Source organism: Pristiophorus japonicus, chromosome 1, assembly GCF_044704955.1.
Source record: "Pristiophorus japonicus isolate sPriJap1 chromosome 1, sPriJap1.hap1, whole genome shotgun sequence".
NCBI lineage: Eukaryota > Metazoa > Chordata > Chondrichthyes > Pristiophoridae > Pristiophorus > Pristiophorus japonicus.
This window is the reverse complement of record NC_091977.1, coordinates 98,302,137-98,313,672: the sequence shown is the minus strand read 5'-3', so window position 1 is coordinate 98,313,672 and position 11,536 is coordinate 98,302,137. Positions and strand designations below refer to the sequence as shown.

Below are 11,536 nucleotides of genomic sequence, written 5' to 3'. Positions count from 1 at the left end.
TAAAAACTAGTATTAAAACACTCTACCAAAACGCACGCAGCATTCGAAATAAAGTAAATGAGTTGACGGCACAAATCATTACAAATGGGTATGATTTGGTGGCCATTACAGAAACGTGGTTGCAGGGTGGCCAAGACTGGGAATTAAACATACAGGGGTATCTGACAATTCGGAAGGATAGACAAGAAGAGAAAGGAGGTGGGGTAGCTCTGTTAATAAAGGATGATATCAGGGCAGTTGTGAGAGATGATATTGGCTCTAATGAACAAAATGTTGAATCATTGTGGGTGGAGATTAGAGATAGTAAGGGGAAAAAGTCACTGGTGGGCGTAGTTTATAGGCCCCGAGATAATAACTTCACAGTGGGGCGGACAATAATCAAGGGAATAATGGAGGCATGTGAAAAAGGAACGGCAGTAGTTATAGGGGATTTTAACCTACATATCGATTGGTTAAATCAAATCGCACGGGGTAGCCTGGAGGAGGAATTCATAGAATGCATACGGGATTGTTTCTTAGAACAGTATGTTACAGAACCTACAAGGGAGCAAGCTATCTTAGACCTGGTCCTGTGTAATGAGACAGGAAAAATAAACGATCTCCGAGTAAAAGATCCTCTCGGAATGAGTGATCACAGTATGGTTGAATTTGTAATACTGATTGAGGGTGAGGAAGTAGTGTTTCAAATGAGCGTACTATGCTTAAACAAAGGGGACTACAGTGGAATGAGGGCAGAGTTGGATAAAGTAGACTGGGAACACAGACTAAACGGTGGCACAATTGAGGAACAGTGGAGGACTTTTAAGGAGCTCTTTCATAGTGCTCAACAAAAATATATTCCAGTGAAAAAGAAGGGCGGTAAGAGAAGGGATAACCAGCCATGGATAACCAAGGAAATAAAGGAGAGTATCAAATTAAAAACCAATGCGTATAAGGTGGCCAAGGTTAGTGGGAAACTGGAAGATTGGAAAAATTTTAAAGAACAGCAAAGAATGACTAAGAAAGCAATAAAGAAAGGAAAGATAGATTTCGAAAGTAAACTTGCGAAAAACATAAAAACAGATAGTAAAAGCTTTTCCTGAAAAATAAAACGGAAGAGAGTGACTAAAGTAAATGTTGGTCCCTTAGAAGATGAGAAGGGGGATTTAATAATGGGAAATGTGGAAATGGCTGAGACCTTAAACAATTATTTTGCTTCGGTCTTCACAGTGGAAGACACAAAAACCATGACAAAAATTGCTGGTCACGGGAATGTGGGAAGGGAGGACCTTGAGACAATCACTATCACTAGGGGGTAGTGCTGGATAGGCTAATGGGACTCAAGGTAGACAAGTCCCCTGGTCCTGATGAAATGCATCCCAGGGTATTAAAAGAGATGGCGGAAGTTATAGCAGATGCATTCGTTATAATCTACCAAAATTCTCTGGACTCTGGGGAGGTACCAGCGGATTGGAAAGCAGCTAATGTAACGCCTCTGTTTAAAAAAGGGGGCAGACAAAAGGCAGGTAACTATGGGCCAGTTAGTTTAACATCTGTAGTGGGGAAAATGCTTGAAGCTATCATTAAGGAAGAAATAGTGGGACATCTAGATAGGAATAATGCAATCAAGCAGACGCAACATGGATTCATGAAGGCGAAATCGTGTTTAACTAATTTACTGGAATTCTGTGAGGATATAACGAGCATGGTGGATAGAGGTGTACCGATGGATGTTTTGTATTTAGATTTCCAAAAGACATTCGATAAGGTGCCATACAAAAGGTTACTGCAGAAGATAAAGGTACGCGGAGTCAGAGGAAATGTATTAGCATGGATCGAGAATTGGCTGGCTAACAGAAAGCAGAGAGTCAGGATAAATGGGTCCTTTTCGGGTTGGAAATCGGTGGTTAGTGGTGTGCCACAGGGATCGGTGCTGGGACCACAACTGTTTACAATATACATAGATGACCTGGAAGAGGGGACAGAGTGCAGTGTAACAAAATTTGCAGATGACACAAAGATTAGTGGGAAAGCGGGTTGTGTAGAGGACACAGAGAGGCTGCAAAGAGATTTAGATAGGTTAAGCGAATGGGCAAAGGTTTGGCAGGTGGAATACAATGTCGGAAAATGTGAGGTCATCTACCTTGGAAAAAAAAACAGTAAATGGGAATATTATTTGAATGGGGAGAAATTACAACATGCTGCAGTGCAGAGGGACCTGGGGCTCCTTGTGCATGAATCCCAAAAAGTTAGTTTGCAGGTGCAGCAGGTAATCAGGAAGGCGAATGGAATGTTGGCCTTCATTGCGAGAGGGATGGAATACAAAAGCAGGGAGGTCCTGCTGCAACTGTACAGGGTATTGGTGAGGCCGCACCTGGAGTACTGCATGCAGTTTTGGTCACCTTATTTAAGGAAGGATATACTAGCTTTGGAGGGGGTACAGAGACGATTCACTTGGCTGATTCCGGAGTTGAGGGGGTTACCTTATGATGATAGATTGAGTAGACTAGGTCTTTACTCGTTGGAGTTCAGAAGGATGAGGGGTGATCTTATAGAAACATTTAAAATCATGAAAGGGATAGATAAGATAGAGGCAGAGAGGTTGTTTCCACTGGTCGGGGAGACTAGAACTAGGGGGCACAGCCTCAAAATACGGGGGAGCCAATTTAAAACCGAGTTGAGAAGGAATTTCTTCTCCCAGAGGGTTGGGAATCTGTGGAATTCTCTGCCCAAGGAAGCAGTTGAGGCTAGCTCATTGAATGTATTCAAATCACAGATAGATAGATTTTTAACCAATAAGGGAATTAAGGGTTCTGGGGAGCGGGTGAGTAAGTGGAGCTGAGTCCACGGCCAGTTCAGCCATGACCTACTCCTGTTCCTAATTCTTATGTTCTAATGTTCTTATGTTATGTTCTAGGCTTTCTGCAGTATTGAGATCTTGATGTCTGATATATGCTTTGCTTTTTGCCTTATCTTACCCTGTATGCACGTTATCATCCAAGCGGCTCTAAATTTGGCAGTTCTACCCTTTTTTTGTGGAAACATGTTGTACATGAACCCCTTGTATCTCCCTCTTGAATGCCTCCCACTGCTATGACACTAATTTGATGACGATTTGACAAAGATCAGGCCCTCAAGTCTAGCACCAAACTCATGGTCCACAGGGCTGTAGTGATACCCGCCCTCCTGTATGACTCAGAGACGTGGACCATATACTGTCGCTGGAGAAATACCACCAATGATGTCTCCGCAAGATCCTGCAAATCCCCTGGGAGGACAGAGGCACCAACATTAGCGTTCTCCATCAGGCCAACATCCCAAGCATCAAAGCACTGACCACACTCGACCAGCTCCGTTGGGCGGGCCACATTGTTCGCATGCCTGACACAAGACTCCCAAAGCAAGCGCTCTACTCGGAACTCCTACACTGCAAGCAAGTCCCAGCTGGGCAGAGGAAATGTTTCAAGGACACCCTCAAAGCCTCCTTGATAAAATGCAACATCCCCATCGACACCTGGGAGTCCTTAGCCAAAGATCGTTCTAAGTGGAAGAAGTGCATCCGGGAGGGCACTGAACACCTCGAGTCTCGATGCCGAGGGCATGCAAAAAACAAGCGCATATAGCAGAAGGAGCATTCGGCAAACCAGTCCCACCCACCCTTTCCTTCAACCACTGATTGTCCCACCTGTGATAGAGACTGTAATTCCCGTATTGGACTGTTCAGTTACCTAAGAACTCACTTTTAGAGTCTTCCTCGATTTTGAGGGACTGCCTATGATGATGATGTTTACCTTCAAATAGCTGTTTCCAGTCCACTTTTGCTAAATCACTTCTCAACCTAGTAAAATTGGCCTTCCCCCAATTTAGAACCTTAACTCCAGTTTTATCTTTGTTCTTATTCATAAATATGCTAGAACTAACTGAATTATGATCACTACCATGAAAATGGTCTCCCACTGATACTCTTTTCACCTGTCCAGCTTCATTCCCTAAAATTAAACCCAGACCTGCACTCCCCTCTTGTTGGGCTTGCAACGTATTGGCTAAAAATGTTCTCCTGAATGCAATTTAGGAATTCTATGCCCTCTATACCTTTTACATGGATAGTATCCCAGTTAATATTATGGTAATTGAAATCCCCTACTATTACTGTTCTATTGTTTTTGCAATTGTCAGAAATTTGTCTACAAGTTTGTCCTTCTATCTCCCTCTGACTGTTTAGAGGTCTATAATACACTCCTCGCAGTGTGACTGCCGCTTTTTTGTCATTTAGTTCAACCCATATAGCCTCATTAGATGATCCTTATAACATATCATCCCGTCTCACAGCTGTAATTGTTCCTTTAACCAATATTGCTGCCTCCCCCCATCTTTTTTAACCCCCTCTCTATCTCGTCTGAAAACCCCGTAACCAGGAATATTGAGCTGCCATTCCTGCCCATCCTTCAGCCATGTCTCAGTAATAGCTAGAATATCATACACCCACATGACTATCTGTGCCCTCAGCTCATCAGTCTTATTCCCTAGACTCCTTGCGTTGAAGTATATACCATTTAGCATTGCTAAACTACTTTGTTGTCTATTTTGTAGCCTTTGTTTCCTCTGCCTTCCAAACTTGCTTACTAATATTCTGAATCTACACTCGGGTTCCATCCCCCTGAAGCTTCTTTGGGCACTGGAGCCAGGTTGTGGGGGTGACACCGCTGGCAGTGATGTCCTCGGTGATCTGGTCCCACATCCTTCTTTCTGGAGGGCTTCCTGGCCCCTGTGGGTAGAGGACCTCTCTTACAGTGTTGACCTCCTGCACAAAGCTGGAGTGCTGCATGAAAGACCCTGGGTGCCCCTTCCCTGGTTTGCTGAGCCGTTTGTGTTAGTGATGAAGCACTTTTAGCATTTTAGTCGGTGCGGAATGCAATTCAGCTTTAAGAGCTGAAGGGGTAAAAATTGCCCTCCATCCGAAATGGGGTACACCTATTGTTTTTTAACATATTTTTCTCACCCTGGACTATGGGGCAGAGATACCGGTGAAATTCAGCACTTTGGGTTTTTTTTCTTTGTGGTGCGATGTTCCGGTCAGGTGAGGGTGAAAGTTCCCTTGCAGTGGGTCTGCCACTCGGATCAGTCAACAGCGCCGCGCTGATGACGTCAGCATGACATGGACGTGCCGTGTTGCTCTGACACATCACAACATCTCTCCCCTTCAGTTAAAAGGGAGGGCCGCTGCAAACTCTGCAGCCACTTCAGTGGTGCCCACTGGGCCACCAGACAGGGTTTCAGCTGGGCTAGCGGTCTGGCATCCAAGTGCGGATGCCAGACTGCCTGTTGGCGGCCCGGCCGAATCCAGGGGCATAATTGTCAGGCCGACCTGGCAGTTGGCCGACAAAAAAAATAACATGGCAGCTGCGGCAGTGCGTCCTCCCATTTACGGGCGGTCGTGCCTCCATTTCACCAAGTGCACCGACAGCAAAAGCTGTTGGGGGCATCGGCCAGTGCTCCGGCGGGGCAATTTCGGGTAAGGGGCAATTTTGCAAGGGCAATTTCGCGAGGTGATTCCCGTAAGGGACCAGTGCATGCACTCCGTGGCGTGAAAATGAGCGGAGCGGTCTCGTACACCACTCCGCTCCTGAGGAAGGGCAATTTCTAAAATGCCAGCCCCTCCACGGAGAGTCAGCGGCCATTTCGCGCCATCCTGTGGCTGCCGCCTTCCAGCGGTCAGAGGCCTTTTCGAAAGAGGTAGTTTTGGCCCCAAAGACTTCCATTTGGGAATTCTTTTTAATGTTTTTTTTCAGAAGGCAGTTGAGCTGTAAGCCAAAAACTACCATTTTTTACATGATTTTTAATTTTTTTCATTTCAGAAGGCAGTTTCCCTTTAAGGGACTGAACTGCTTTCTGAAATGACTGCCTTGCTTTAAGAGAAGGCTGTTCTTGCTGCAATGACTCTACGGCCATGCTACATTGGGGCCTCATGCTGGGATGAACACCACCAGAACGGCCTTGCACAGTAAGTTTAGTGCTGGGCTAATGTTAATTAAACACCAGCCTCAGTTAAGCGGTCCTGACAGCGCCATCAATTTCAACAGCCATTAACACTGGCCTGTGGTGGCACCGGCAGGTTTTTAGCGATATTGAATTTCTAGGCCAAAGTCTCTAACCGACAGAGAACAAAAGACTGGCTGTGCACTTTCAGTAATTTTTGCAATTTTCCACCATTCCTGGTTTTCTTTTTATCATTAGAACTCCTCGACCATTTCACTAGTGTGATACCATTACTAAATATCAATGGTTTCTGAAAAATTTCCATTATATATAAAGTATTTTTAATGAACATTTTATAAAGAAAAACACAACATGCCACATAGTTGTTGTTTTATTGCCAACAGTCATACAGTTTTTTTTAATAATCAACAAATACAAATGTAAACATAGTTTATGAAAAAATGTTGCAATTCATTTATATTCAAAACAGCAGCCTCTGAGATACGCACTACTATCTGATCAAAAGGCACATTTTTCGTAGCACAGCTAGAAATTCAATGTTGCCTGACTGAACTTGTGAAATGAATTCTCTTATCTTCAGCAACTGTTTTGTATGTTTTAAAATTGTTGCATTAACCTTTACCCCACTGAGTAAAGATGAACTATGCAGTTAGCACAACACGAGCATTTTAAGAATTAAATATGAAGACAACAGTATGTTTTGCCAGATACTGTGCATTAATTTCACGTTTGTGCTAAGCTTTGATGGTAGTTTTTCATGAAATTAGTAAAAATTAGTCAATGATTTCTTGACTTCTACTAGACTTGTCAAAGTGACAGTGATTGGTAGCCATGGATTTGGTACAGTAATATCATGAGGAAAGCCATCCCAACCAACAAGAATTGCTAGTTTAAGCACTTTTTTCTGAAATTTTAAGCCTTCCAATTGATTTAAATAAACAACTAATCTATTGCAGGCTTTGTGCGTATTTTATGTAAGTTTTTAATAAGCTAGTATGACTTGCTGCTAAGCAAATATCTTGAAAATTGTTTGGCATGTTTATTACATCAAAATGCTCTGTTACCTACAATTTGCAATCATGAGAAAAATTGTAACATAGCTATTCATTCAGTTCACGGAACAAAATAATTATACAAATTCAAGAATTGTTTTTAAATAACTTATTTATACTGTGGTAGATTCTGGTTGGTTTAAGTCTCTGAGTAAAAAGCAAGTTTTCTGCATCCAACCACACAATATGCCAGATAAACTGCCTTATCAATAAAATGCTTAATATGGAATATTTTTTTATCAGCTGTATTTAAAATGTACATTGTGTTGATTTCATACCAATATCAGTTATATGTCTGTGTGCAAAAGCACGTAGTACTCAAAAGAGTTAAAATGGTCTGCAAGTAAATGAAAAACATTCAAAGTGAAAATCCATGTAACAACCACTTATCAATGGCAGATACTCTGTCATTATGGTTCTCATGTCTTCTTAATTATTCGGATAAAAACAGCACAGTCATAAAACACGTTCACGTAAACACATTGTAAGTAGGATTTCATTTACAATCTGCAAAGACAAAATAAACTACACCATCAATTTCAGTTTTATCACCAAATACCTATTTGAAGATTTTGACTTTTCTTTTCTAAAAGACTGTAGTTCCTTAAAATAGTAACTGCAATTAAAGTCATTTCTGTTAAACATCTTCCTTTAAACATTTTAAATATTGTGCTTCTTTAGTAAAATGTTCCATGTGAAGACATCAAGAAAAAAATCCTAAAATATAATTTTTGCACCATGTGTGCTAGATATCAGCATTTCATCTATACAATAGTAAATGATTCAATATCTCTTAGAAATATATTGATTCAAGTTGAAACACAGGGCATAAAACATCTTCACAACACCTTTTTTTCCAACCCAACCTTTTACATAAGTATTTAAGTAAAACCCCCACTTCCTTTGAACCAGACAACATCAATTCACATAAATCAGACTGTTATCCCAAGACCCAGAGACCTCCTCTCCCTGTTTCCACTAAATAATAGACCATGGAATAAGAATTTCCACCAGGTTATTAAAATCACATGACTGGCTCTGGAAATCATTGCTTTCTCTCAACGGATTGCTTCAGGCACAGTTCGCTCCCAGCTGAGACTATAGGCAAATTGTTGTCACGGTGATGGCAGATAAGATGGCTAATGCTTTCAAATATATGATCTTTAGTTCGAACCTTTAAAAACAAACAAATGAAGAATATGAAAAGTTTAGTGTCAGAAAGTACCATACAGGCATTTTGATATTTTCCACACAGGACTAGGGTGCTTTTTAAGTGAATTGGAATGTTTTTAGAATTTTTTGTTTTTAATTCTGTTTAAACATTTTGGGCAAATCAAAATTTTAGTTATATGATTTGTACAAGCATTCAACCTGGATAATCCAGTTCACAGAACAAGCATACTAGTTTAATTGCAGCTTTCTTTTGTATTTTAGAGCAGCTACAATGAAGTTTGCTAGAACAATACAGTTTTAAAATTGCAGTAAGGGCAAATTTTGTGTTTATTGAGACACGAAAGATTGTAGGGAATAGAATATGCTTCCACTTCTTATCTCTATTGTCAGCATCAGCTACCTCCAGGCCAGGAATAGCACAGTCACATTCAGAACAGCACTCCTGTTATACTGTCCCAACAAAGTGCCTTAGTTCCAATCTCAGAAGACTATGGCCCCTATTTTCTTGGTGGAATTTTGTCGCCCGCACATGCTAACGTACGATTTATTTTGTGTATGTTTCCGTCAGAAAAAAAAATTGGGACTTTTGCCAAAGAAATATTTGAATTTGGTGCAGTGCTCTCCGAAGTTAGTCTGGAGGGCAGAGCTTCAAGTCTGCGCTAAAAACTCTCTGAGCATGCACAAAATGCTGAAAGTGCCAGGGCAACCAGAGACGCTGAAGCAAGCTGAAGACCGCTCCTCCAAAAGGACTACTACACCACCGCTGCCCAAAGGGCCACAAAGGATCTCTCCCCACTGGCTGGACCCACTGCCACCGCTCCCCCACCGGCTGGACCCACTGCCACTGCTCCCCCCCGGCTGGACCCACTGCCACCGCTCCCCCCCCGGCTAGACCCACTGCCACCGCTCCCCCCCCGGCTGGACCCACTGCCACCGCTCCCCCCCCCGGCTGGACCCACTGCCACCGCTCCCCCACCGGCTGGACCCATTGCCAACGCTCCCCCTCCGGCTGGACCCACTGCCACCGCTCCCCCCCCGGCTGGACCCACTGCCACCGCTCCCCCCCCGGCTGGACCCACTGCCACCGCTCCCCCCCCCCAGCTGGACCCACTGCCACCGCTCCCCCCCCAGCTGGACCCACTGCCACCGCCTTCCCCCCCCTCGGCTGGATCTGCGGCCACCACTCTCCCCCCCCCCCCCCCGGCTGGACCTGCGGCCACCACTCCCCCCCCAGCTGGACCCACTGCCACCGCTCCCCACCCCCGGCTGGACCTGCAGCCACCGCTCCGCCCCTGGCTCGATCCACCGCCACCGCTCCCCCCCCCCCCCCGGCTCGATCCACCGCCATCGCTACCCCCCCCGGCTCGATCCACTGCCATCGCTCCCCGCCGCTGGACCCACTGCAGTCCCGGGCCGAATGGCCCTCCCGCTCCCAAACTTCAACTTGCAGGGGGAATGTGGTGTGGGGGGGCACATTCAGCCCGGGACTGCAGCAGGTCCGGGGGGGGGAAAGTCCTATGGCCCAGGATTGCAGCAGGGGGTGGGAAGGGGGAGGTGGGAAGGGCAGTGGGCAGTCCCTTCAGTCCGGAAATCTTTTTCCCTTGCTCCAAAAAGAGTCCCCTGTGAAAAAAAAAGTATTTTATTTTGTATTCTTATTGTCTCGCTCCTGTCCTCTTGTGTACCGCACCGATTCCTTAACTTAAGAGATGGGTTTTTTTGCGTTGCTTTTGGCCAGTGTGCGCCATGCTGAAAAAAATCTGGAACGTCCAAAATCGATTAAAGAGCCAAAAACGGCGTGGAAATCAGTTTTCAACCGGGCCCGCGCCAAAAGATCTTGCGTACAAAAAACCAGCGCTGACAATCATGACTGCTCCAAAAAAATCAGCAGATGCCAAAAAAAGACACCCAATGGTGGCAAAAATAGAGCCCTGTCTCCTCTTACACTAGTGTGATAGTTCAATTCCCCATATGAACCATCCCTTCTGACCTTTTTGAGGGAACACAAAAACATGGATAATTCTACTACCTTGAACAGAGGCCCAACCAGTCCCCATCCACCACCAGCCTCCTTCCCCTGGCTGAACTTGTTTTCACATTGAATAATTTCTCCTTTGATTCCACTCATGTCCTCCAAATTAAAGTTGTTGTTATATAGCGCCTTTCACGACCACAGGACGTCGCATGGATCCTAGCAATGCTTGCCTTTTCATGGAATATGTGGAACATTCTTTGTTCCAGTCCTGCAAATGCATGGCAGATGAAGTATAATGTGGATAAATGTGAAGTTATCCACTTTGGTGGTAAAAACAGAGAGACAGACTATTATCTGAATGGTGACAGATTAGGAAAAGGGGAGGTGCAACGAGACCTGGGTGTCATGGTACATCAGTCATTGAAGGTTGGCATGCAGGTGCAGCAGGCGGTTAAGAAAGCAAATGGCATGTTGGCCTTCATAGCGAGGGGATTTGAGTACAGGGGCAGGGAGGTGTTGCTACAGTTGTACAGGGCCTTGGTGAGGCCACACCTGGAGTATTGTGTACAGTTTTGGTCTCCTAACTTGAGGAAGGACATTCTTGCTATTGAGGGAGTGCAGCGAAGGTTCACCAGACTGATTCCCGGGATGGCAGGACTGACCTATCAAGAAAGACTGGATCAGCTGGGCTTGTTTCACTGGAGTTCAGAAGAATGAGAGGGGACCTCATAGAAACATTTAAAATTCTGATGGGTTTAGACAGGTTAGATGCAGGAAGAATGTTCCCAATGTTGGGGAAGTCCAGAACCAGGGGTCACAGTATAAGGATAAGGGGTAAGCCATTTAGGACCGAGATGAGGAGAAGCTTCTTCACCCAGAGAGTGGTGAACCTGTGGAATTCTCTACCACAGAAAGTTGTTGAGGCCAATTCACTAAATATATTCAAAAAGGAGTTAGATGAAGTCCTTACTACTAGGGGGATCAAGGGGTATGGCGAGAAAGCAGGAATGGGGTACTGAAGTTGCATGTTCAGCCATGAACTCATTGAATGGCGGTGCAGGCTAGAAGGGCCGAATGGCCTACTCCTGCACCTATTTTCTATGTTTCTATGTTTCTATGTCCTACTCAGGTCCCCTCCCTCACCTCTTTTTCCAGTGCACTGATGACTGTATCGGTGCCGTTTTCTACTCCTGCCTGAATGGAAGAGGGCGAGAGCAGGAAACAGCCCAGAATGAGAAAATTTCATTTACTTTGCTTCCAATTTCCACCCTTCCCTCACCTTCACATGGTCTTTCTCCGACTCTGCCCTTCACTTCCTTGACCTCTCTGTCCCCATTTCTGGGGATAGGCTATCAACCATGGA

At 44.6% G+C, this 11,536-nt stretch overlaps 1 protein-coding gene across 1 annotated transcript in view; it reads right to left on the bottom strand.

Annotated features, from left to right (window-relative positions):
- Nucleotides 1-7,977: 7,977 nt before the first annotated feature.
- The window catches only part of shc3 (SHC (Src homology 2 domain containing) transforming protein 3), a 367,957-nt gene continuing 364,398 nt past the window's right edge, over nucleotides 7,978-11,536 (bottom strand). The window contains exon 12 of the mRNA XM_070860095.1: nucleotides 7,978-8,202. Coding sequence (XP_070716196.1) covers nucleotides 8,074-8,202 — 129 coding nt within the window. The 3' untranslated portion in view covers nucleotides 7,978-8,073. The remainder of the gene's footprint in view (nucleotides 8,203-11,536) is intronic.